Raw genomic sequence first — 27,102 nt, forward strand, 5'->3', positions numbered from 1 at the left:
ATGTGAGGAGTCCTGGTGGCCTACCTGATAAAGTATGGGGCTTCAGTCTCCAAGGTCAGCAATATGAACGCACCCTGTGACCCCTGGGAGAAAGCTGAAGCCTCAGAAATGTCGGGGAGCAGTCCTGCTCTGCCTATGGGGTTCAGGTGAGCCAGTTCTGCTCTGCCTTATGGGGTCCAGGTAAGCCAGTTCTGCTCTGCCTTATGGGGTTCAGGTGAGCCAGAACTGACTCGATGGCAGGGTGTTGCGTTTAGTGGGGTTGGTCTTTGTTAATCTAATAAGTGAAATGTAGTATCTTATTCTAATTTACTTTCTTTTTAAAGTTAGGAATGAGGGCTAACAACTTTTCGTGTGATTAGTTCATATTCTTACTCTTTTTTTCTATTTTCTCAAATTTTATTCACTTTCCATATTGTTGAGTAAAGAAATAGATAGGCTGTTTATTATTTTCTATGAATATTTTAGAGCTTTTTGCACATGAAGGACATTAAACCCAGATAGTTTATGTGATATTTTTTATTCACATAATTGCTTTTTTTAAAGACTAATGTTTAAAACTGTTAGGAATCAAATTTATCAACTGTTTCCCTTCGTGTCTTCTGCTACTATCTTAAGATTTTAGTCATGGTTTCTGCTACATAAGTCTCTTCATATGTAATTTGTTTTTGTACAAAGAATAAAATATGGAGCTAGTTTTATTTTCTTCCATACAGTGTTATTTTTCCCAAGTGCCCCAACACCATCTATTAAATAATCGTGCTTTGCCCATTGATTTGAGCAGTTCCTTATATCTTAACTTACAATACATAGAGATAAAATTATAGACTGTTATTCCATTGATCTGTGAGTACTGCCTTTATGTGATTTGAAACTATGTTTTGTATCTGTTAAAGGGACTTTACTCATCTTTAAATGTTTTTCCGGGGACATTTTTGAAATTTTCATTTTTTTCAAATCCACTTTGACATCATCTGGTCCGTTTAAAGCTGGTTGTGTGCCCCCAGCTCCCATCTTTTCAATGATACCCCCGGAACTTGGGCCATACAGTATGGAGCTCCTTGGGTGAAGTCTAGGCATCAGTAGGCACACCATTTTAGGTTCGTGCATACCCCTTGGGGCCCTAGACCACTTTTCCTTCAGTAAATCGTTTGAACTCCCTTGAAATGTAAACTTTGCACTGGGAGCGCTGTGGAAAATGGAGTGAAAAGATAAGTTTTCCGTGAGCTTTTAAAAATCCCTTCATATGCAGCTGTTTCCAGGGGAAGAATCACTGTTCTTGATGAGAGACCTCAATTCCTGTGAGTTCCTACCCTGTCAGAGACAGTAAGTAGAACTAGATCTGATTCTTAGGTATTCTGAAGACTGCAAGTCTTGACAGGAACAGCCAACGTTATCTTTCCCCAGAGGAATGGCTGGTGGGTTTGAACTGCCAACCTTGCAGTTAGTAAGCTGATTTTAATCCATGATGCCACCAGGGTTCCCTTTAGACAAAGAACAATTCACTGCCCCCAAGTGGATTCTGAATCATGGCGACCCTACAGGACAGAATCGAACTGCCGGGTGGGTTTCCGAGATTATGGAAGTAGACATAAAGAGACATTCCTTTAATTACAAACTTGAGCCAGTAACATAATTCCAAAGAATTGTTGGAAAGTAATGTTCTTGAAACAATTGCTGAGACTCCAAAATGATCCAGGAGAGATTCTAGCCCATTCGCAGCTTGCCTTTCAGTGAGCTCTGACGCTTATTGATTCTATAGGACAGCGGAGACCAGCCGCACAGAGGGGGGTCCTGAGACTGTAACTATGGAATTTGAAGGCCAGTGTTCTCCCAAGGAGTGGCTAGTGGCTTTGAACGGAGACCCTTGTGGTTATCTCTATGGTAGCAGCCCGCACGTAACCCACTGCACCACGAGGATCTGCTCTTCTGAATGAAGACATATGAATCCCTTATTTATATGTTAAAGGACACGCTGCCCACCCCTCCCCCCTTTTTTAATGCGCAAGGATTGCCTTCAGCCACTTTTAGGGGAAACACACACTGTTAGCACATCTCTAACAAGTTCCTCAAGAAAATGGGCCAAACACAGAGGGGTTCTTGGGGACTGCTTTGTAAACCCCTTGGGGGCGAGGGGGGCAGCAGAGGACAGGGGTGCAAGAGAAGGATGCATTTCTCAGACAATCCCTTTCTCAGGCGGTTCAGAGAAGTGTCTGCATTTACAAGAAACTGATTTGCTTCATCGCCTCTAACGGCAGCACCTTCCTTGTTTCAGCCGGCGCTGACTTTTCCTCTTTCGAGTCTGTGCTCACACTCGGTTGGTGCAACTTCAGCAGCTGTCGTGACTGGAGACCGTGTGCGGTGGCTAGTGCCTCTTGGTTCTAGAGCTGGGATCAGCTGGGTGAATCCAGTCACTCACCTGTGTCACCTGGCTTGGTCAGAAAGCCTCACAGACTTTGGACCAGGCGGAGCTGGCACCAAGCGGGACTGCTCACTGTCCCATGATGCCGTTCTGTAGCCTCTAAACTATAACCCTTGGTTGCTTCAGGTCACTTTCCTTTTCCCAGAAGGAAAGAGACTTCCCAGCCTCACTGGCCCTGCCATTGAGATAAAGGCCGGTGCCCTTGGCTTTTCCAAGCCCTGGTACTCTTTAGTTTCACAGAAGGCTTTTGGTTTTCTGCTGCGTGTGCTTATTGATGTAGCACTTCATCTACACGTGTATGTCACCACACTGCTTATCAAAGCAGGCTTTGTCTGCTGGAGCCCGGAGGAAGTAATCTTTTTGTCCTTTGCCCTCCCATCCCTCCATGGATTAGGTTGAACTATATGTAAATGCAAGAGCAATAGCTTCTGATGATCCATTTCAATACAAAAGCATCTGATCATCTGGTAAGCCCCATCTGGCTTCTCCCTCAGAAGTGCCTGAGTGACCGCCCGAGAGAGCTTCCCTTCCTCCTCCATGAAGATCTTTTTGTCAATTATACACACTTCTGGTGCTCCTGCATCTCCTGTCATGGGTCCCTTCCTCAGACGGGCAATTTAGAGAAACAGCACCTGTCTGAAACTGGGCAGTTACAGAGACTGCCAAATGAGTCTCCCCAACAAGAAGGGTAAGGCGAGTGAGTTGTCTAATGGAATCTTGCTTTGTTTAAAATTAATTGTGTAAAATGAAGTGCCAAAGCAAAACCAGACCTATAACCTTCAGGTCAATTCTGAGATCGTTGTTGTTATTGGTAGGTGCCATCCAATGTAGTGAGACCTCATTCATTTGGATTTCAATAATGAGACCATTTAGGTAAAGCCTGTATGGAAGGTTCTCTTTGCTTTTAATTACATGAAATAATCCATAAAGAACAAACGTGAACACCATTGAAGGGATTACTACTTAAGAGAAAAAGAAAACTCTTAAGGGCACCCGAGTGTCTCCTGTCTGAAATGAAAATGCCGAGCAAAATCCCGTTATTAAAGTAAAGAAAATTCCCAGTCAAAACACGACTAGTCTAAAGTTATTTGTAAACTTAGAAATAGACAATCATGTCTTGAAAACTCACCGCCATCCAGTCGATTCCAACTCCTAGTGGCTCTGCAGGACAGGGCAGAACTGTGCCTGTGGGGTTTCTAAGACTATCGCTCTCCTCTGGAGTAGAAAGCTTCATCTTTCTCCCTCGGAGGGTCTGCTGGTCTCAAACTGCTGACCTTGTGGTTAGTAGCCCAATGTGTAACCACTACACCACCAGGGCTACTCTGTCTTGAAAAGCAGCTTGCAAATCACGTTCCTAAACTTAGTTGGCATTTCTCTGCCTTCATGCATACTTCTTAACTAGAAAGACTTGGGTATTGTGGACTGATGTTTTATTGAAGGTAACTAAACGGTTGGCCATTGTAACATAAAAATGTGTTTGATTTTAAGAAAAGATTTGATCGATTCCCTTACCCCTTAACTGTGAGAAGAGTGATACTAGTATGGACAGTGCTCTTTATTTTTAGTTTTTTGCTTTGCTTTTGTTTTTTAATAATTTTATTGGGGGCTCATACAACTCATCACAATCCATACATCCATCCATTGTGTAAAGCGCATTTGTACATTTGTTGCCCTCATCATTCTCAAAACATTTGCTCTTCACTTAATCCCCTGATATCAACTCCTCATTTTCCCCTCCCTCCCTGCTGCCCCCTCCCTCATGAACCCTTGATAATTTATAAATTATTATTTTGTCATATCACACACTGTCCGACATCTCCCTTCACCTACTTTTCTGTTGCCAGTCCCCCAGGGAGGAGGTTATATGTAGATCCTTGTAATCGCTTCCCTCTTTCCACCCCACCCTCCCTCCACCCTCCCAGTATCGCCACGCTCAGCATTGGTCCTGAAGGAGTCATCTGTCCTGGATTCTCTGTTTCCAGTTGCTATCTGTACCAGGGTACATCCTCTGGTCTAGCCAGATATGTAAGGTAGAATTGGGATCATGACAGTGGGGGTTAGGGGGTGAGGAAGCATTTAGGAACTCGAGGAAAGTTGTATGTTTCATCGTTGCTACACTGCACCCTGACTGGCTCGTCTCCTCCCCGAGATCCTTCTCTAAGGGGGTGGACAACGCTCTTATTGCCTATCTGAGCCTCAAAAGTGTCTTCTGTGGAATGGGATGAGGATAATTATTGATCACTGAAGAGGATTATTTTTTTAAGATCATTTTGTTGGGGGATCTTACAGCTTTTATAACAATCCATACATCAATTGTATCAAGCATATTTGTACATATGTTGTCATCATTATTTTCTAAACATTTACTTTCTTTTTGAGCCCTTGATACCAGCTCCTCTTTTTTCCTTCCCTCCCCCTCTCCCACCCTCGTGACCCCTTGATAAATTATAAATTATTATTATTTTCATATCTTACACTGATCACTGCCTCCTTTCCCCCACAATTTCTGTTGTTCATCCCTTGGGTGGGAGGTGGTGGTGGTTATATGTTGTTCATTGCAATTGGCTCCCCCTTCTTCCCACCCTCTCCTCCCCCTCCCCCTAACTTCCTGATATTGCTACTCCCATTTCTGTTCCTGAGGGGTTTATCTGACCTAGATTCCATGTGTGTGAGCTCTTATCTGTACCGGTGTATATGCTCCTGTCTCACCCGCAGTGAAAGGCAGGAACTGGGGTCATGCTAGTGGGGGTGAGGAAGCCTCGAGGAACCACAGGAACAGTGTGTGTTCCATTGGTGCTGTAGCTCGCCCTGGTTGACTCATCCCTTCCTGTGACTCTTCTGTGAGGGGATGTCCCATGGTCTACAGATTGGTTTGGGGTCTCTGCTTCAACCCCCCTCATTCTGAAGAGGATTATTCTTAAGATTATTGTGATAATATAAATTCCATAGGTTAGGTACTCACATAGATGAGAGTAAACAGCTATTCTCTCTCATCCCTTCATGTCCTTTCATGTGGCTTTCCTGTCCTGGCTGTTCTTTGAAGCCTACAATGAAGCTCAATCAGATTACTGGTTGGGCTGAACATTTTAGATCTTCTGCCAAATCATTAGACTCTAATAAGAGTGGCCATGGCTGGTTAGCAGAATTTGTCTTGTTTGCTCAACCGACATATTTTGAGGACCTCTTTTTTTTTTTAATATCACTAAGAACTTAAGGGGAAAGTTGGGGCAAAATTTCAAGAATTCGTTACTCTGCCAAGACATCATAAGTTTGCACACGTTCTAGTACCCGAGGCCAAGGCATTGGAAAGCACCATTTATTGGAGTAGGGCTGCTAACAGTTCCCACTACACCAAGCATAACGGGGGTCAAGATCAGTGAACTATGGCACAAAGTAGATTCTTCTGGGAGAGCATTTTCTTCCTCTCGGTAACCTTGAGGTCCTTCATATACCGGACCAGGTAGGTCACTTGGACCCTACTAGCTGGGTGCCCAGCAGAGAGTTCTGCACCTGTCAGGTGAAGGCAGAACAGGAAAGAAAGAAGAGCATCTCCAAAAAATGAAGAGGTTGCCGATGCAAATCAAGATCTCAGCCAGACGTGTTTGCCTGCGGAGAACTCAGATGGGGTACGCAGCTCATCCCCCATGAGGCATGTGGGCGCGCAGTCAGGAAAGCGCTTTGCTTTTCCTGTAACCTGGCAAAGGGCAGGGCCACATCCTTGCAAGTTTGGTGGAGGAAAAACCAACTTGAGACTATTTAATATGATGTGTTTCTCTGGCCATTCTGTTATCTATGAGTTCATTTACCAAAACGATTTAAATACCAAATTTATGCCAGGTTCAGTATTTGTGTGTCTGATCTGGGAACAAAACTAAGAAATTGTGTGTCTACCACTGAGTGGCTATTTAAAGAAAATTTTAAATTTAAGAACTTAAAAATTCAGCTCTTCAGTCGCACAGGCCATTATTGTAAGTGTTCAGAGCCACGTTTGGCTAGTGGCTATTGTGTTGGGCAGAACTAATAAAGACCATTTTTGTTGTGGCAGAAAGTTCTCAACAGCAAGGCTTATTGGTCCGTGCCAGATTAAAGATGTACATTACACTATGCAGTGCATATGTTATTTTCCTGTTTCTCCACAATAAACCCCAAAAGATGTTCCATTCTAGTCCTGCAGAGAAGGAAGCAGGTTTGGAAGTTAAGCCCTTCACCACCCCTCACTTCCTGGCCTTTGCCGTCCCTGGCAGGTGGTAGAGGCGGAGTCATGGCTGGGCAATGGGTGTACCCAACAGTTCCAACAATAACTGGACGAGGTTCTCTTATGGATGCAATTGACAGAGCAAACATTTGTAAAATCTCTCTTCTCCTTGCTGTAATTTAATGATATAACTAAAGGCTAAAATTACTTTTTAAAAAAGAGAACTTGTCAAAAAAAAAAAAAAGAGAGAGTGAGAACGAACTTGTCTTTTGAGTTCAAAAGGACAAGGTAAGTCCCTGGAAGGCAGCCTGTGTATGGAGGTCAAAATAGTGAGTCACTGTAATTGTGCATGAATGCGGCTTCTTCCGAGGCGATGGAAATGTTAGTCGCTTGCGATGATTACACACTTTGGCAAATTTCCTCAAAACACTGACTTGTTCATTCAAAAGGGGAGAGTTTATGGTAACAACAGCATAAAGGCAGCAAGGTACGAATCCCCAAATGCTAGGGAAAGCAAAATGTTCCTACTGAAAATCTGCCCAACGCCTTCAGTAATGAGTCAAGGCTTAAGAGCTGGCATTTTCGGAATTTCTCTGTAATGGAAAAAAAGAAAAACGCTCTATTGTGAATCAAATAGTTCTCCAATTTTCCTGCGGAGGAAATTGAAACTCAGAGAGTTAAAGTAACTTACCAAACATCTGCAGCTCATTAGACCAGAGACAGTATGAACCTGACAGTCTGGCCTTGAAGTGCACACCTTCTCTTGCACCAACGTCCTGACTCCCCCTGAGACGGGGGAGAAGACTGTCTTCCTTTGACTTGAGATCATGTAGGTGAACTGATTTTCCAGTTTTTCCACTCGTATTTTGTATTTTGTACTCAAGAAAATTCAAAGAATGGATGTGGCTAGAATCTCTTTTCAATATTGAAGACAGAGAAAACTAGAAGGTTTTTTCTTACGTGAAAAGATAAGCTTTCTTTCGGTTCATGTACACTAGCACGTATTCTTTTATGATTTTAAAAACTACAAATACACACACATACTTCGGAATCTCTTCTGACTCAATGACCCCCTGTGTCAGAGGAGAACTGCCCCGTTGGATGTTCTTAGCTGTACCCTTTATGAAAGCCGACTGCCAGGTCTTCTTACCCCCACAGAGTCACTGCGTGGTTTTGAACCACCAACCCCTCAGTTAGTCACCCAGCACGTCACTGTCATGCTAGAGTATTTCGTTTCTCTCTCTCTTCCCATGCATGTGTCTATACATACTCTAAAAAATTTTTTAAAAACATACACCTATGAAGACACTGACAGCCGCTTTGTTTCATTTGTTTCTAGTTTTTTTTCTTTTTCTGATCTAGTCACTTCAGTGGAGATTTTCCAAGACAGGACTTGCGACGGTGTCTACGTAGGAACCTTTGAGGAGCTAGCCAGTCGTGCCGACTGCAGATAGGTTCACAGCCTCGCTTTGTAGTAATCAGTATATCAATAAACTCACTCCTCACACCTAATAGGAAATGAAATGCTGGGAAAGTAAAAGCTGATGGGGCTGTGATTTCCAGCGTGGCCTGGGGATTACATCATTATTTACATCTTAAGTACTGACCTGTTAGCATCCAGCGTGAGTTCTTTGTTGCCATTTCGCTGTTCCTGTTGATTTTTAACCAGACCCTCTGAGTCATCTCTGCCCGTCCCCATTCCAGCCTCACCATGCCCACCTGCATGTTCCCTTCCCGGGCTTGCCTCCACGGAAGCCCAGCCCATCTCCTCTAAGCTTCGCTGTGCCTTTCTTTGGAAATGCTTTGAGTCAGAATCGATTGTGTGCCAGCGGGTGGTTTGGAGATGGACTGAATGTGGGCTTCCAGCGTGGGACCTTGAAACGTACCAATGACGCTTGTCCTTTTCACAGACACGTAGCCGACACTGGAGGGACACAATCAGTCTTAACGCTGTCATTATGAAAACAGGTTGCACAGTGCTTTCCTCCGTCCCTCTACTGACATTCTTAGAAACGGGGAAGTAAACAGAAGCTCTGCCTCTACATTGTTGGCAACGGTAGAGCTTATTACGTAATTTTGAAAGTCTCTCTTTCTTGTTCCCATTTCAAAATGAAGTTCATTCGCAGTCGTCCTTGAGTCACTTCTTTGTGTGCTCAGAGGTGATTGGATGCCAGGATTTGAAACGTCGTTAAGGTAGTTTCAGGAAATTAGCCGTCTCCGAGAGTCAACAGTGGATTGTGTATTTTAGTGGTTTGACTCACTGCTCCGGTGGGCAGCTTGCTTTCTCGTGAGTGGTAGGCATTTGCCTTCCCCTGCGCTGTCAAGCCAAGGCTATTGCCGCCTCCCTCACCCCCTGCATCATGAGGATTTTATCGCCCCGGATATCTTCACGACAGCCAGTCCAACAGTTTATCGTGATCCACCACGCACAGCACAGTTCTAGCAAATGATTCCTCACAACTGAGAAACTGCTTCCATGTCCTCCTCCCCCTCGCACACACTGGGTCGCACGCAGGTGTACCCAGACAACAGGTGTGTTCTTAGAAGACGCGTGGTTTACGGGATTCAGGCTTGCTTGCTTCCTTTGTCCTGGTCTCACTGATAAACCATTCCCCTCGCTCCTTTAGCAGCATGCCTGTTGCTTTTCTCATCTTGTTTTGAGTGTGTTTTAACTTTTTGTGGTGAACTGGGGGGAGATTTACCGGGGACCAGGTTTCTGTCCACCTTCGCATTTCGTCCCCTCTCCTTGATCGGCATCCTTGATTGTTCCATCTCCTTGATCGTCATCCGCACCACTTAGCCATTCCTCCCCCTTTATCTTTTCTCATCCCTCCTTTTTTCCTAACCTTTGTGGCCTTTGTCCTTGGTCAAGTGCTGCTCTTTTGATCCATCGATAGCTGATGATTCTGCCTCCGTAGTTGGACTGTTCTCCTTATAGACGGCCTCTCTGTTGGTTGGCTGAAATTGAACCGGGGCAGGTGGGGGTGGGGGGGAGTGAAGTTCCAGGCCAGAAGGGTGACTAATGGCCAGAGTCTCGGGGATTCTACCAGTCCCTACCCAACCAGAAAGCTTGTTATTTATTTATTTATTTAAAGTTTTGTTCCATATTTTTCTCTCCCTCTCTCCAGGACCTTCTAACTGTGATCCCTTTCAGAGCGGTTGGCCGGGATAGTTCTTCTGGTCTTGGGGTCATGGAGACTGAGACTCGTGTGGTCTGTTACTCATCAGGACTGATTATCTCCTGCATCTTTGCTCCAGATGGGAGCACCTTAGATGCCCACTCACGAGCCTGTATGACCCCAGTCACTGGTCACTAGGTTGCGATGTTATCCTTGTGGACTGTGTTATACCACTCAACTTCGGGGTCCCCCCAAGACTATGTTCCTGAGCCCTCTGGCCTGGCAATGTTCCCCTAAAGTGATTGCTTACGTCCAGGGAATTTTCATAACTTTACCTCGTGCATGCACTACCATATTCATGAATATATTTACAGCATAGGTAAACTCATGTAGAAATAGCTTTTGCCAAACCTGCCTCTATCCGTGGGAATAGTCCCATTCTCTCTCCCACACCCTCTAGCTTTCTATGTAAGACAAGAACACATCTCTCCAACAGCCACCTTGCCTCTGTTCATTCTGTTGGCCCACGTTTCTCCCCAGTTGCATAGAGGAACTGGGTTTTCATTTGGTAGACAAATATATTTCCTCTGAAAGGCCATTATCCAAAAGGGCTACAGAATGCTCTCCCAACACCTTGAATTATCAAGTGCCCAATGTGTTTTGCAGGCACCAAATATAGTAATAAAACTGGATACATGTCGAGATGGGCTGTTTCCACAGAATAAATGACCTGAAACAGGATGAGCGTCTTCTCATTCTTTTAGACCCGTGTAGAACTGTCGACTTTAGGAAATGGGGTGAGAGGGACCTTTGTTCTGGCTGAACTATATATTAGACCCAGGGAGGATAGCTATTTTAGCATCACAGTCTGTGGTAAGGTTTGAAACTGCCAGCTCTAAATCTAAAGCTCAGCGGCCTGGGTTAGAATTCCAGCGCTCCCACCGCTATGAGGGGCCTGCGAGACAAAGAGTCCAAAGCCCTCATCTTGCCCGGTGACTAGAGACAACGCAGGCCCAGTAAATAACAAAAGCAAAAAGTCCCTGCGTGGAGTCCGTTGCGACTCCTAGCAACCCTGTAGGACAGAGTAGGACTGGCCCTTTGAGTTTCCGAGGCTGTACATTTTCACAGGAGTGGAAAGCCTTATCTTTCTCCCTTGGAGCATCTGGTGGTTTTGAATCACTGGCTCTGCAGTTAGCAGCCCAACTCATAGCCTACTAGACCACCAGGGACCTTATAGTAGCCTTGTGTTATATTTTGTTCCATTTAATCCTCACAGTAACCCTGTGACATCAGTAATAGCCCTATTTCACAGATGGGGAGACTTGCAGACTCTTTTTTTATTCAGCAGTGTATTGCAGAGGCAGAACTCAGAACCAGGGTTGAAACTCACCCAAGACCATCCAGTTATAACATTTAAAGCTTCCAAGTATAATCCACACGGGACTTGTGTTAGTCTGGGTAGACTAGAAAAATAAATTCATAGACACTCATATGTGTATAAAAAAGAACTTTATATACAAGAGCAGTTGAAAATTGAGAAAACATTCCAGCCCAGTTCAGATCAGGTCCTGAGATTACCCCATATGTCTGATACCAATCTATAAAGTCCTTTTCAGAACTCACAAAACACATGCACTGACACCGAGTGCAGGAAAATCACAGGCCAGGGGGTGGGACGTCTTGTGGATCCAGTGGTGTTGTAAGCATCTCCGTGTTGGCAGGGGTCTCCACATGGCTTCTCCAGCTCAGGGAACTAGTGTAGTTCCATGTGTCTTGTCAGCTGAAGTGTCTCCAGGGAGTGAACGTGCTTCCTGCCTCCAGTGAGCTATTTATCTCCTTCGCGCCTCCAAATGAGGTCATCAAGCTGTGACCTGATTGACAGGCTAGACTCCACCCCTTCACTCCGAATCCTCAGATTGATACCAGATTATGTAACTACCACACCACCCCAGTTAAAACGGTACCCCAAACAATTGTTACTCCTTACGGGCAGGGAATTCACTCATGATGCGTCGACAAAGAAACCCTGCCACGTCTAAGTTTTGAAAGACCAGTTTCAGCAGCCAACCATTCTGAGTGTGCCTTTCCCCACTGGATTACAGGCTGGCAGCTACTTGGGTAGGTCTACACTTTGAAAAACCTGTGCCTGATTTATGAAACCTGCCAAGGACAGCAGGCTCTGTCATTACCAATGGCATCCTCTGTACTATGCAAATATCCACGCATGATGCTATCTAAAGCAAACTGCAACAATGAGGTTCTGTTACCAGCCAGAAGGCAAGTTTCTGGCATGTGTGGAAACAGGGGCTTATTTTTAAACTAGCTGCTGTTTCTTATCTCCTTACGGCTGGGGCACCAAAGGATGTCAGGGACCCACAGTCCCTCAGCCACATCAGTCAGGCTGGGCTCTCAGCATCATCCCAGAAGCCCTTTTTGGTGTGGGCTTCATCTGAGAACATCTTTGTTTTCTTTCTCTATGACCACATTGACCTCATTAATTGTGGCTGCTGTAGGCTGATGACTGGAAGTTTTAAAAGTGAACCCAATAGTGTTGACTTGAGCCTGGAAAACCACTTTACTGATACAGGATACATGGCTGTGCTATGTTGAAATCCCTCACAGATTTGTCCCAGACTCAGGCTTTAGCTCTCATAGTAGACTGAGACTTTTCTTTTTCCTTCCGCTGTATACACAGAAGGGAGAATGGAATACAGTTTCAGTTCCGCAAATGAATACGGGCTTACTATAAAGATAGCACAGGCAAGAAGGATTGAAGCTGGATATTGCATAATTTTCAGTGCAGTTTACTCTCTAGCACTTAATCTAGTCAAAATATTTTCCTTTACAACGTTGCTACCTTCAGATGCCTAACTGTTCTGCCATCTAAATTTATCTCTGCAATAAGGCACAGAGTGTATGCATCACATCCATGCAAATGGAAAGCACACACCCCAGGATACTGTTATGGATGTGACAGCGGAAGAAGCTACACATCACCTCCCTTAAACTCCTCTGTGCTTTCCCTCCCAGGGCTCAGCGGATTCGTACACAAGTAGGCCGTCCGACTCCGATGTCTCGTTGGAGGAGGACCGGGAAGCCATCCGACAGGAGAGGGAACAGCAAGCAGCCATCCAGCTGGAGAGAGCAAAGGTGACTTTCTTCCCCATCTCTGGTTCAAAAGTGACATGTTGCTCAGCAGGTATAAGGTGTGCTTACCCTGCTTCCGATTTCTCTGGAATACTCATTTTATGATCATCCCGATAAGGAACCAGATTGCAAGTGTTTGAACTGGGAACAATTCATTCACCCTCCCCTGTTGGTCTCTCCACTGCACTCTGTGCTTTCAATCTCCCCACTCAAGTTCTGTGTGAAGATCTGAACTTTCGGACAACTCTGAGACCATTGCCAAGGTAGAATTCAGGGTTATGAAATCTAGGATCTAAAGATTGTTAAGAGTTCCCGAAGTAGGAGTTGAAGGTTAACTTTATAAATGGAAGGCAATTGGTATCTGGATTGGACAATAAACTCTTTACTGTCAGAAAACCCCCATTCCACCCTGAAGCAGTGATGTGGAGGTCAGTCAGACTTTAAATGAGCACCTATTCCATTCAACATTGTTTGAAAGACTCGATCTAGTTTGAATGTTTTCTGTGATTTGTCTTATTGCATATGCATCGGTGTGATAGTTTATTGTGCCAGCCTGTCTAACACAATTGGCCTGTGTGTTTTGTTACTCAAATATTAAAAACACTGTTACCTTAAAATCCAACTAAAAAAGATAGACCTTCAGTTGGTCCACACAGAGAGATGCCTACAGGATACCCAGTGGGTATTGAGAGAATGAGAATAGATGAATTTCAGGATCTGAAGAGCCCTAGAGAATGCTTATCGCACATCTTTCCAACTTTAAAAAATACACAGCCACTGTTTCACAAAGGCAGTTTTTTTTTGTGCACAATAGAAAACAGAAGTCATGGCCAGTGTTTCCTCCTGGCCACCCACAACAGACTCCTAAGGCTTCGTCCAGACATCTGATTGTTAGAAGTGAAACTGAAGTTCAAATAAAGCAACTCGAATTCCTCCTCTTTCTTATTTTTACAGTAAAACGAAGCATCTTCATTTGCTTCAGCACCTTCAATATCTGTGTTAGGTTGATGGAAGGCTCCCAAGAGTAATGAAAAAACCAGAAACAAAACCACGAACCAAACAAACAGGATGTCCGCCTTGTGGCTACTTTTCATTTTCTTCCCAGACTCTATTAAATGTCCACTGTAGTCACCCTTGTGTTGGCAGTAGCGGTACCATCAACATAGACTTAAGGTTTGTTGCAGGCTTGTGAGATTGCCCCAGCCCAAGCGGACTTTGCTGGACAGGAGTGTGTGTAATAGAGTCTTAGAACCATATTCTGTTAGCTAGAAAGCTGATGTGAGAAGAGACTCTTCTTTAGTTTAAGCCTGACTGGTGTTTCTGTCTCCAGGCAGGATGGGCTAGTCTGTTGAGTGGGATTCCACAGATTTTTAGATTCGAAACTCTATAAAAAATATTCATTCTTCCCTCCTCTCCCTGTCTTTTCTTTATGAACCAGCATATACTTCCTGCGTTCCAAGGAGTATCTGTTGTAGTTTACAATAACAAGCAGAGCTTCTCTGGCGGACTGCTCCCCCTTTTCCCTCTTGGACTTTCAGGTGTGGCTCTTTATTTGGGGTTAGGAGAGCAGCACAAGAGAAGGGAAATGGCTAGGCTGATGGGACTGGTTCGTGTCTCAGGGTCGTCTTTGCAGGTTTCCCAGTTACCTAGAAATACAAAACCCATTGAGAGCCCTCTTTGGGAAGCGATTTGCCTTATGGCTTGGCACTGTTATCTTACTTACATTTCAATATGGAACTGTCCCCTCTCTCCTCCCATCACTCCTGATTCCATGGTTTTGTCCCCAGTCCAAACCTGTCGCATTTGCTGTGAAGACGAACGTGAGCTACTGCGGGGCCCTGGACGAGGATGCACCTGTTCCGAGCACGGCCATCTCCTTTGATGCCAAGGACTTTCTGCACATTAAAGAGGTAAACGTAGGGCACGCTGCCTCTCCTCCCCTGCCAAACGCTGATGCCTGGAATCAGCACCGAGCCAAGCGAAACAGGAAAAAGAGCCGGGGAGCTTCCAGTGTTGTACCTCACTGAATGTGCTGTGCCTTCCAGATCTAGCCACGCTCACTGAGATTTAGAAGCTTGAGGTCGTTGTTTGCGCAAGCACAGATTTGCAGCGCCGAATCAGGGCTGGCCATTACCATCAGAGGGTGGAAAGATTTAGGAGAGAGGTGCGTGTGTCCTGGGTCATCGTTGGATCACCGTGGATGACCGCAGAGCTGTCGATCTATATAGACTCAACTTCAGGAAACCTAAGTTTGATGGCATGTCACACACCCAGAAGAGTCAGGATCTTAAAATGAAAAAAAAAAAAAAAAGAATGTGAGCTACTGCCCTTTGAACTTTGGCATTGGAGCCAACACAAGGGAAGGTACTAATTAAAGTGTTTAAACTGGGGAAAGGGCAAAGAGTTCTGGGAAACAGAAGGTTTAAGGGATTGAGCAATATAAGGACTTGAGCTTCCAGCTCTTATAAGGTAGAATTGTAACATCAGTTCCTTGATTTGACTTGGGCATATAGAAATCCTACATATATCAGACATAGTGCTTGTCACTCTTACCGCCTTCCGGTCTATTCTGATTCATCGTGGCTTTATAGGACAGAGTAGAGCTGCCCCTTTGGGTTTCTGAGCTTTCAGATCTTTACGGGAGCAGACAATCTCACCTTCCTCCCCCAGGGCAGCTGGTGGGTTCAAAGTGCTAACATTGTGGTTAGCTTCTCAGTCCACAGTCCACGATGCCAGCAGGGCTCCTGCTCAGGAGATGAGAGAGAAACAATCATCACGGCAGACTGGAATTTGGTAGGAGAGATAGACAAATAAACAGTTTCAACCCAGGGCCACAAACTCGATTACAGAAAAAGTGAAGACGTGTTGTGGGAATGCAAAGAAAGAAGCAAAAGACTGTCTTGCTGGGGAGAAAGACGCCCAGACTCGGGCGCTGGAGAAATGGTCCAAAGTTGTGAAGCCTGAGGGGCTCAGTGTGAAGAATGGCTGCAGGGAAAGAGACACCCTCTATGGGTGGAAAGTCCTAGCTCCGTTGTACTGTGGAGGAAATAGATGCATGCAGGCACAGATGACCGGGAACACTGATAATGGGAAGCTAAGGACGCTTCTACGTTCTCTACTGGGTCAATGGATTTAAGGAGGGACAGTTTAAAAAAGCACGATGTGTGTGAGATCGCTTTTAGGGAGAGTTGAAGAACTAGCTTATTTCCATCTGTCCAGTTAGGCGCTTGTTTTCCTGGACTGCAGTGCTTATTTGAAAGGGCTGCACAGGAAAAGAAAAATTCTGGGGGATATCACCAGATTGTGGGAGAGATGCTTCCTTTGATTCATATCGCTGAATCACCTTAATTAATAGTTATTACCATAAATATTGAAAAGCTCTATGGGTGCATGGTATTTGAGAACCCAATGTTTCTGTGCTCTCACGGTGTGTGTTCTTTTGGTCAACTGGTAGCGTTGCCTTGGCCATCAGAACCATGCTGATTTCAAGGCTGGTGCATCAGTTCCCAAGATGGGATCCTAGCACTATCACGCCAACTCCTTACACCTTAACAAGCCTGTAGGCCGTTTTATAAGATGTTAGTGATGTTATTGTATTTCAAATTCTCGAAGGTGTGAGAAGATACTAGAGTAGAATTAGCAGTCACTCATGCCCGGCCCGCTCCAGATTAATTATTCACATTTTTGAGTTTCCTTTTGGCATTGGAGGAAATAAAAGGTGACAAGGAGAGAAATTCATAAGCAAAAATAATTCAAACACTGAAAAGAGGCTATACTTTTACAACTCTTTTCAGCTACGGCGTATATGTGTATGTGGCTTTTAAACTCTAATATAGAGCAGACCCAGAAAAGAGGCCACAGTTTGTCGACAATGTCGCAATCTGAGCTACAGGGAAGCTTGGCCTTCCCTGGATAGTATAATAACTAAAGGAACGTGTTAAAACTGAGGAGAGGGCAAAGGACTGTGTGAAACACAAGGATCAAGAGATTGAGCATAAAAAGAGCTTAGTTCCTGATTCTTGGAAGGTAAGACAGTTAGATCCAAAACTTTAACCTTATCTACAAAATATAGGTTATACCAATTCTCTAGTTTTAGTGTTATAGTAGATATGATTCTGTACTTGAAAGAATTATTAACATTTAAAAAAATCATTTTATTGGGGGCTCTTACAGCTATTGTCACAATCCATCTATCCATCCATCCATTGTGTCAAGCACATTTGTACATATATTGCCATCATCATTTTCAAAGCACTTTCTTTCTACTTGAGCCCTTGATAGCAGGTCCTCACTTTAGCTGCTAATATTTTAAAATGTCTATTTAAAACACACTCTCTCCTGCCACTTTCCCTTTCTTCCATAAGTGCTTTATATTAATCTACCTTCTTGAATAGATTGGTGCATGATCTTTCTTTACAACTAATCTATTGATAATTCCTCCTCATTTAGAATTTGTTCCTTAATAGAGTTAAAAGGTTTTATCTACTCCAATACTCCATAATATTAGACTCTTCTTTCATACAAAGAAGCTTTATATAATGTCCAAGAGCCAGATTTTCCTGGAAGACCCTTAGCCTGACACTTGTGCTCTGGCATCTGCATAATTATGTTGATTCACAATCCGCGTAAAAATTGATCAAACCGTATGCACTACTTTGCAAACACCCACAATTTCCAAGGAGATGCAGCATTTCCAGAAGTCAATGTGTTAACAGATTACATTCGTCCTCACACGAACATGACAACCTGGTACTTTATTGCCTTCCTCCGTTCTAATGCTGTGTCCCTTTGGTTGCTTTTCGATCTATGTGCTTATTAATCAGTGACTTTCTCTTTAGACTGTGAGATTGATGTATGGTATTGAGCTGTGGATTACAGCCACTTACTTTCAGATCTTGAAATCTCGGATAGGAAAAGATCTTAGAGAGAGAAAGCACTAATCATTTCCCAGAAGTCAAAGTGAGACGGATGGAAACCACACGGAGGTGCCCGTGCCCTAAAACTGCCACATGCTCTTGGGACAACAGCACACGTGGCTGTAGTCAAGCTGTAGCGTTCTTCCCATCTGTCCAGGAGAAACCCTCATTAAACACCACCTTGAGTCAGGCCTCAGTCACAGAGAGGCACTACAGCTAGACTGGTCACGTAAACCAAACGGTGAGTGGATTGAGCTCTTGAAAATGCACAGCAGCTCAGAGACTTGCATTCACATTGAGTCCGAGTCTCACTGTGCTTCAGCTACGTCCTAGGCTTCAGTGAAAACCTTTTGCGAAGTTGCATGAACCATTTCAGGAAGCCCCTTTAAGGTCCCTTTAAAAAAAAATGTTTCCAAGGCTGTCAGTTTTTATGGGCACAGACAGCCTCATGTTTTTACCAAGGTGCAACTGTTGGATTTTAACTGCTGGTTTTAGAGTGAGCAGTCCAATGCTCAACCTGTAGCACTGCCAGAGCTTGTGTTTTTCAGTGGCTGAGTCTTTCAGAAATAGACCATTAGGCCTTTCTTTCCAGGTGCCTCTATGAGTCTGTTAGCTGCACCACTCAGGAATTTCTTAAAGTCATTTTGGTACCATTTAATAAATTGGTGTTCCCGTGAGCTACCCAAATTTCAGAATGTAAGCCCTAGGAAACTGACTCACGATCTGTTTTGTCCTCACAGCCGTTTCACCTGCAGACCTTTGCATCCGAGACTTTAAAAGGGCACCCCTTTTTAGTCATTCCAAACAGAAGACCTGTTACCTTACGCCTGGTATCCTGAAATATAAGATACAAAAGTTGGCAAGGGGGAGACTCAGACCTAGATTGTCCAAGAGTTTATAGTAAATCAACCTACATTAGACAACATAGTCAACATAATACAATTCTGTGCATTCCTTAGGCAACGTGGAGCTCATTCAAGGAAATCTCATCAGAATCTCCAATGGAATCAAACCAGTTCTGGGAGGCTGAGACCACCCATCCAGGTGGTCCCACTCCACACATCAGCTGTCCTCTAGAGAAGCCTTAGCTTCCCTGGGCTGGTCACTGGGAACCACTCCTGCCAGCCCAACTCTGTTTATCTTTCCTCCATTCACCAGGGACGTGGGGAGTAGTACCAGGCCTTACTCTCTCTCATCACCATTCACATCTGGTGGGGTGATTCACAAACTCCACGGAACGGCTGTCTTTACACTAACAGGAAAGGGATATGTACACCCAAGCCGTAAGTCTGGGAGGGATCTAGGCTCAGAACTTTTATGTCTTCAGAGGACATGCTTAGACTCCAAAGAGCAGGTTCTCTCTCACTACGCAGAAAGCTCTACGGAGCCTCCATCTCCCAAGACCCTTTTCATTTTACCACTTGGCCAGGGTAGATTACTTCCCTGTCCTCTCGGTCTGGTCAACCACCACTCGTTGGCCTCAGGAAAGTGGCCCAAAGGTCAAATTGTTCCCTGGAAAGGGATCCACACCTTCCAGCTTCTGTAGGAGCTGTGTGCACAATAAAGCCCCAATTCCTGAACCACATCTTCTTTATTTGGTGCTTCATACAGTGGGCTCCGAGTCACTCAGGACTTCTCATTGTGGTGACGCAGTGAAACCATTTATTCTTCCCTGCTTCACAAATGAGTCAGGCTATCTACGTATAGACTTAGTTGTTTACCTTTCTTCGCTGAGTCAAGCAAATTCTTACACACACGATCCGAGAGAGAGAGAGAGAGAGAGAGAGAGAGAGAGAGAGAGAGAGAGAGAGAGAGAGAGAGCTATCAGAATGACACTGGTAAAGACTAAAAGGAAGCTTTTTGAGGATGGTCTCTAGAGGATTTAAACAATAGCATTCTTACGTGGTTTCTATAAATGACCTAACGGAAACCTCCCTCTGAGAGACAGGGGCTTGGAAGAAATTACTCTTTGCCAAAGAATCGAGGCAATCTAGAATTACAAATGCCATTTTTGCAGACCGTTTGAGTTGACGGTTTCGGTCCACCTTGGCTCACGCCCTTGTTTGGGCTTGTATCCTGCATTTCCATGTCACAGAACTGTAGTTCGAGTGGACACCCTGGGGTTCCTGTGGGGTAGGCTTCAGGACACATGGCGAGTATCTCAGGAAGTCGGCACGCAAATATGCAATGTGTTGACTTTGTAAGGATAGGCTTCTCTCTCTTTAGGGAGAAACATGATTCTTAATTTGTAAACCTCTCTTTGAAAGATTATGACTCATCTCCCAGTAGACAACATCATGGAATTTTTACCTGAAAGCTTTTATGAACTACAGGCTGTGCTATAGTCTGAGGCATGTCTGTCTTGCCTTCCAGTATTTCAATTACATCTATGCATATTTTTCCCTATACATTTTGATCCTAAAGAACTGGTTAGGACTTCTTGACCAGGACCAAGGAATCCAAAGTTTGGGACCTGATTTTTTTGCCCAGAGGTTGGTTAACTAGATATAGTATAGATAGGCAGCATCTAGTATACTACCTTTTCCTTTTTTTGAGGGAAAAATGGTCTATTGAAATGCAGCCATCCTCGTTTGTTTACATTTTTTGGTCTGCTCTTGCACCAGAAAGGCTTATTTGAATTGGTACAATTGAAGCCATAGGACTCACAAAGGCGAAACTATTTGCTATCTAAGTCTTTATAAAAAGGTTTGCAGACCTCCCTTTTAGTCTCGCGACCCCTTTAGTCGTACGCAAGATGATACAGCTAAGTACAACATAATATAAGTTGGACACTGAATAAGACAGACCATAGAAGAATCGACACATTTGAATTGTGCTGCAGAGGAATATTGAAAGTACCATGGACTGCTAAAAGGACAAACAGATCTGTCTTGGAAGAAGTAAGGCCAGAGTGCTCCTTAGAGGTCAGGATGGCAGGTCTTTGTCTTACATGCTTTGGATATATTGTCGGGAGAGACCAGTCCCAGGAGAAGGGGCACCATGTTTGGTAATGGAGGCGGGGGGTGGGTGGAGATGAAAAAGAGAAAGCCCCTCTATGAGATGGACTGACACAGTGGCTGCCTCAGTGGGCTCAGGCAAAAGAACAATTGTGAGAATGGCGCAGGACCAGGCAGCATCCTGTCTGTGTGCACAGGGTCCCTATGGGTCGAGGCTGACTCGATGGCACCTAACAACAACAACAACAGTGTAACGTGATATAAAATATCCACACCATAACCTGTGCAAGAAGACTTCAAGAAGTTTGTGGACGATGGAATGGAAAGATGACAGAATTTTCCCATGAGCCCTTTGAAGTACCCTCAGTTCTGGTCTCCTGAAATTAAACAATGGAATGTGAAGCTAAGTGATTTGATAGCTGTCTTGTTTCTGCATTCCAGAAATATAACAATGATTGGTGGATAGGAAGGCTGGTCAAAGAAGGCTGTGAGATTGGCTTCATCCCAAGCCCACTTCGACTGGAGAACATTCGGATTCAGCAAGAACAGAAAAGAGGACGTTTTCATGGAGGGTAAGGTTGCGTCTTCCCTACAATCTCTTTGCACTCCCCCTCGGGAAAATCAGGTGGTGGTGTTCAGTTTACTCATCAGTCCTAGTGTCGGAATGGTTGCCTGTTAGGCTGCTAACTTTAAGGTCAACAGTTCGAAACCACTAGCTTCCCTCCGCGTGGGAGCAAGAGTAACTCCCATAAAGAGTTACCATCTCAGGAAGCCTCGGGCCAGTTCTCCCTTGTCCTCTCGTTATGAGTCAGCATCGACTCCGTGGCAGTGAGATTAGTTTGGGTTTGATTATTAGGCTTAAATTTTAAAAATCAGACTTCCAAACTAAAAGAGTATTTGCCGAGTCCATGGGGTTTCTGAATCACTAACCCAGTTTGCATGCTGAAGCATATAACACCATTGGCATACACAAACATGGCTACAAGTGAGACTGTTTCCTGTGGTGTCCGTCAACCCCACTGAAACCAAGTTTTCCCACATGGGAGGCTTAAGAGAGAGTCCTTCCCTGGAGCAGTACAAGGAAACTGAGTTGACCAATCACCTCAATCCTCTTGATGAGCTTTCAGAGAAAGACTATCTTTCCGGCAGTAGACAGGAATATGGTGGTGAATACAGGGCCCCATACTACCATGCTCTTCTCCACTCTGGGTGTTTGCACCATCTGCCATTTTATTGGCAGTGAGATGAAGACTTATTTGGGGGGGAGGGATGAGCAAACCTCTAGTGAACTAATAGTAGCAACAGAGACATAAGCATGCAGGTATTTAAAAGCCTCGGGCATACAAGCTGAGCTCCAGCAAAGAGAAATCACAGTCATGCTGACGCTGCTGGTTTCCTGACACGGCCTGCACTGACACGTTGCACTTGATGTGGTACAAATGTTGGAAGTCCAAAAATAAAAGCAGTGATTTCTCTCTGCCTTGAGCTTCCTTTTTCTATTGGGTAGCTTTCTGTTTTAGAGACTACTTGAGAGGCCCATTTACCTTTGTCATGATGGGAACTTTTCAATACTAGTGGTCAGAAAGTACAATTAGCCCTACATCTTTTTTAGTTGATCACATGTCTGGGCGATTTGTGTTGTTGTTGGATGCTGTCACATCCATTCTCACTCTTAGCCTAGCAACCCCATTGGACAGAATGGAATTGCTCTCCAGGATCTTCTTGGCTGCAATCCTTATGGAAGCCGATCACCAAGTCCTTCTCCTGCAGAGCTCTTGGGTGGATTCAAACCACCAACCTTTCGGTTAGCAGCCAAGAGCTGGCCTCTTGCCTGGACCGTTAGTAGTTCTTAATCTCTCTCATTTCCTGTTCTCTTACTGGTTCTTGAACACACTGGGGACATAGGAGGGTCAGCCGGGAAAAAAAATAGTGCTGCAAAATCATAGAAACATTTATTAAGGACGCATATTAAAATATAAACCTATGATTTCTCAACATACCCTCCATCTCGATTCCAGGCATTTTTGAAGGCATTGTCCCCATCTCGCTAACTCTCCTGTGAAGCATTCTGTGCCCCTTAATTTGCACCCTATCAAAGCGGCTCCCCAAGGGACCCACCCTGTGTTCCTTTACAATATTCTGTGAGTTTCGGACTGAAAGAGGCCTGAAGGGGCAAGATCGGGGCTTTGGGGGAATGAGTAAGGTTTCCCAATGAGAGTCTGGTAGGACGGCCTTGCTGCCCTCAAAGAATTCAGCAGGTGGTATTGTTGGGCGAGGCGCCAAGTGGCCCCGTTGGTTAAGTGTTCGCCTGCTGATCTCACCCCCACCACCCTCACTCCAAGGGAGAAAGGTGGGGCTAACTGCTCCCCAATAGAAAGAAACCCTTTTATAAGGTCCCATTATGAGGCAGAATTGACTCGATGGCATTTCTTAGTACTTTTCGGCCCGGTTTTCTGAACGACGCAGCTTTCATTGTTCTGAAAATGTCCGTCTAATAAGTCCTCAGGATCATCCTGTGTCCTTGGAAAATGACCCTTTGCAATTTCCATAAACAGTCGCCATTACCTTACCAGCAGGCCTCTCTGTCTTGAATTTAACTGGCCCGGAAGACCCCTCAGAATCGTGCATTGGGCACTTTTTGAAGGTACCCTAATGAAACTAACGGACCTCTGGCCACGCAGGGGGTTATATGTGGGGCTGATAACCACAGGGTCAGCAGTTCCATCCACCAGCTGCTCCGAAGGAGAAAGATGTGGCTTTCTACTCTTGTAAGGAGCTACAGCCTTGGAAACCCACAGGGGCAATTCTCCCCGCCCCTATGGGGTTGTTCTGAGTCGGAATCGGTGAGGTTTTGGTTTTGACGCAACGAAGGCAAGTGTATTGTGACTGAGAGAACTTGTCTTCAGAGACTGTTTGGAAGAAGCCCGTGGATGGATGAACTGGGAACCAAGGCGTAGGACCTTTGGACTCATCCTTCCGTGTGGCTGCCTCTTGCCCCTTCTCTTCCTGGAACCATTCCCTCCCCACATCCAGCGCGTCCACCGAAGCACTCAGCGGTGTGCTGAATATCATCGCACTTAAAAGCCACCTCACTCTTTCTTCTGCTCTCCATCCCTGACCTGACTTTGTCTTTTCCGTTGCACCGAATACTGTCAGACGGATCATCTACGAGGGGCTTCAAACGCTTCATGGGAAAATTCCATTACATTTTCCCACGGACTTTCTGAAGCCCCTTTGTATTTGCCTTTCTGCTTGGCCTCGATGTTTCCAACTTGTCTTTCCTTTCTCACTGCCACACCCCTCACTTCTAAAACCGTGGGGACTCGGTAAGCAGTCAAGTGAAATAGTCAGTAATTACTAGTATTGGCAACGTGGTTTTTAATGTTTATTACTATTTCTTAATTTTATAAAATGTTGAACGGGATCACTCCCGTGAATATAAATTTGCTCGGAAACCTCACTGTGGCCGACGCATTATAAAGCCAGGAAGGTGCTCAGAGGCATCATTTTGCACCAACCCTGTGAGGCGTCAGCCCCGTCTCCTCCTATAGATGGGAACTGAGAGTCAAAGACGTATTTCACACGCTCGCGTTCCAGCCCTGGCGTAGGACAAAGGCCAGGGGCAGAAGGCAGGTTTTCCGACTCTCGGACACTGAGAGTGGAGGGTCGGGAGGACACTAAAGAAGGAGAAGATGAGCTTTCAAAGGATCCTGTGGGTTTCAGAAAGCGTCCAGCGCACGGGCGAGGAGAGCAGTACGGCTCTTCCGATGTCGGGGTGAATTCTTGGTGCGGAGTCTTCGTTCTGACACCCCTCTCCCACCCTCTTACAGGACGTGGTTGCGCAGGGCTCTGCGCTTGTTTGGAGCCGTGTGTGGTTCCGACTAGCCTATAGGTGATGGGCGGTCGGTCACCCAAAGAGCCTTCACAAATGCATTTCTGTTCGTGTTCCTGTTGGCCTGCTTTCTGTTTGGGAGTCTCGGAAAGGCACTTTTGCAAAAATATTCCATGGTCCTCTAAGTTCCCCACTTTCTCGGAGAAAATGAGGTCAAAGAAAGCATTTGGACAGGTTCTTGAAGTTCTTCTCTGTAGCAGGACTTGGTATGTTTTGAATTATTTAGCAGGATTGAGGCCAAAGAAGGCTTTGTACTCTCAGGTTCTATTTTCAAACAATCTGGGAATTTGTCTTAAATTCTTTTTCTATGCCCTAGGAAATCAGGGGGAAATTCTTCTTCAAGCCTTGGAGAAATGGTTTCAGGGACATTTAGAGCAACACCCACATCAACAGGTGAGGATTTTAGCAAAACTCTTTCTAATGAGATATATTCCTTTCTTAATATTTTTTAGCATAAATGGAAATTTTATTACTAATTTAGAAGCAGTTTTAAAGGTTTGGTTTCAAGATCCTCCTCGTTAATATTTTATAGCCCGTTTGCTTTCTGTATTAATTTGATTTGACTTAAACGGTACTAAAATTTCAGATCATTATAACATAATTTAAAAAGTATTCACTCGACCCCAAAGGCAGTCACTTCCAATTGTGTACATCAATTTGAAACAAGCTCATCATCACACCCAAAAAAACAACAGACTTGGAGAATGTGAGGGCCAGTTTTTCAAAAGGAATGAAAAGTTCTAGATGGTCATGAAAATCCTCTGTTGCAGTCTTCAGGTGAACATTGAGGATACGCTGGTTCAGTCTAGCCATTGAGACCGGGATGGAAGCAAAGGGAAAGGTTCAGCCCAGGTGACCTCATTTTTATTGGGACAACAGACAACTCAGCCCTGGAATTCATGATAATGGGGGACAGGAGTGGCCCAATAGGGAAGCTACTGTGCCCTTGGAAATTAAGGAGGAGTTGAAGCAGGACTTGTTCCGTCACATTCCCTAACTGCCATTGACTAGACTAGTTCTATTCGGGCCCAGAGCTGATGCTGGAGGAGGCCACCCAGTATTACAAAGTTCAAGAATTCATTCCACTCAGACAGCACGAAACTGAATGGGTTCTGGAACAGTTCTGAGTATCTGGCACTCTGTTGACGTGAATCGCTCCTGGTCTCCAGGACTTTAAACCAAGTTTGGCTTCTGAGTTAGTTCCCCCACCTTTGTTAGCTATGTAGTATATTTCACCCAGTCACATTTAGTAGACTTCTAGATTATTCTAAAGACTTCACTTAAAAAAAAAGACTTTTCACTAATATAAACAGAAAAGAATAGAAACAGTAAATTATAAGTGCATTTGAAATTTACTCACAAGATCTTTTAGAAAATGGATAAAAACCTACCTCTATGCACATAAAACACGGCAAAATTTTCTAAATTGGTCCACCAAAATTACAAATCCAAAAATAGCCAGTAAATGGAGTGTGAGCTGCTTTTGTCTAAATTGTTATTCTGAGTTTCTTCTTACCAAATTTTATGTGTCTAAATTGTTCCCAGATACATTGTCTGCTGTCTGGCTTAGGAATGACCTGTAGCTAATAACTGACCACAAACTTTCAGTATTGTAGCAAACATTTGTCCACTCCCTACCCAACATAATGTCTCAAAATAAGAGCATACATACTGGGTGGAAGCCGTCTCCCCCCGCCCCCCATATGCCTTCAAAGTTGACATAAAAACAGCTAAGTGATACAGAATGGGTGCTAGAAATGACTCAGAATTCCAAGGACCACTTGGTACATTCTTCCAACTTTTAAGATCATGTGCTACCATGTACTGAGATTGTGTATTTTGATATTGTTCTCATTGTTGTCTTTTAGCAAAACAGAAGCAAAAAGTGGTAAGTCACGTTTCCTTTTTAAATCTAGTGTCTAGGTTCTTGTGTAGATGGGCCTGCAATGCTCATTCTATGACTCAGAGGGCTGTACAATGAGGATGAGCCTGTTTGGTGGGGACTTGCTGTAATCACTTACTGTTTGACCTGAGAATTATGAGTGCTGTGTCTGTCCAGGAGGTGCTGAGCCTCGCCTTGTCATGCATGTTGAATCATCTCTTTCAGACGGAGCACATTCCTCCTTACGATGTCGTACCATCAATGCGCCCGGTGGTGCTAGTGGGGCCGTCACTGAAGGGTTATGAGGTACAAATAGCAGTCTGTTAATAAGCTACAGTTCTTGATTGAGAAATCAGGAGGCAGTGCAGGGCGCATGTGGCCCCTTTGTTTTTCCTTCCCTCTCTTGCACCGGATTCATCTTTTATGCATGACATTGTTTGGACACATCTTCCTCAAAACAATTACAATGGGCATTCTGGGCAAATATTTGCTCTGTGTTAAATGTAAAGGGAAGGACTTTCTTTATCTGCTCTCAGCTGCCATCAGTTTTAAAGAATGAAGAGCACAGAAAAACA

At 44.5% G+C, this 27,102-nt stretch overlaps 1 protein-coding gene across 2 annotated transcripts in view; it reads left to right on the top strand.

The window, feature by feature from the left end:
• The window catches only part of CACNB4 (calcium voltage-gated channel auxiliary subunit beta 4), a 297,445-nt gene that overhangs the window by 227,902 nt on the left and 42,441 nt on the right, over positions 1-27,102 (top strand). For both annotated transcript variants that reach the window (XM_075529205.1, XM_075529206.1), the window contains exons 3-8: positions 12,764-12,883; positions 14,668-14,790; positions 21,195-21,325; positions 24,962-25,038; positions 26,514-26,533; positions 26,753-26,833. In XM_075529205.1, the coding sequence (XP_075385320.1) occupies positions 12,764-12,883; positions 14,668-14,790; positions 21,195-21,325; positions 24,962-25,038; positions 26,514-26,533; positions 26,753-26,833 (552 nt within the window). The remainder of the gene's footprint in view (positions 1-12,763; positions 12,884-14,667; positions 14,791-21,194; positions 21,326-24,961; positions 25,039-26,513; positions 26,534-26,752; positions 26,834-27,102) is intronic.

This window comes from Tenrec ecaudatus, chromosome 13, assembly GCF_050624435.1.
Source record: "Tenrec ecaudatus isolate mTenEca1 chromosome 13, mTenEca1.hap1, whole genome shotgun sequence".
NCBI lineage: Eukaryota > Metazoa > Chordata > Mammalia > Afrosoricida > Tenrecidae > Tenrec > Tenrec ecaudatus.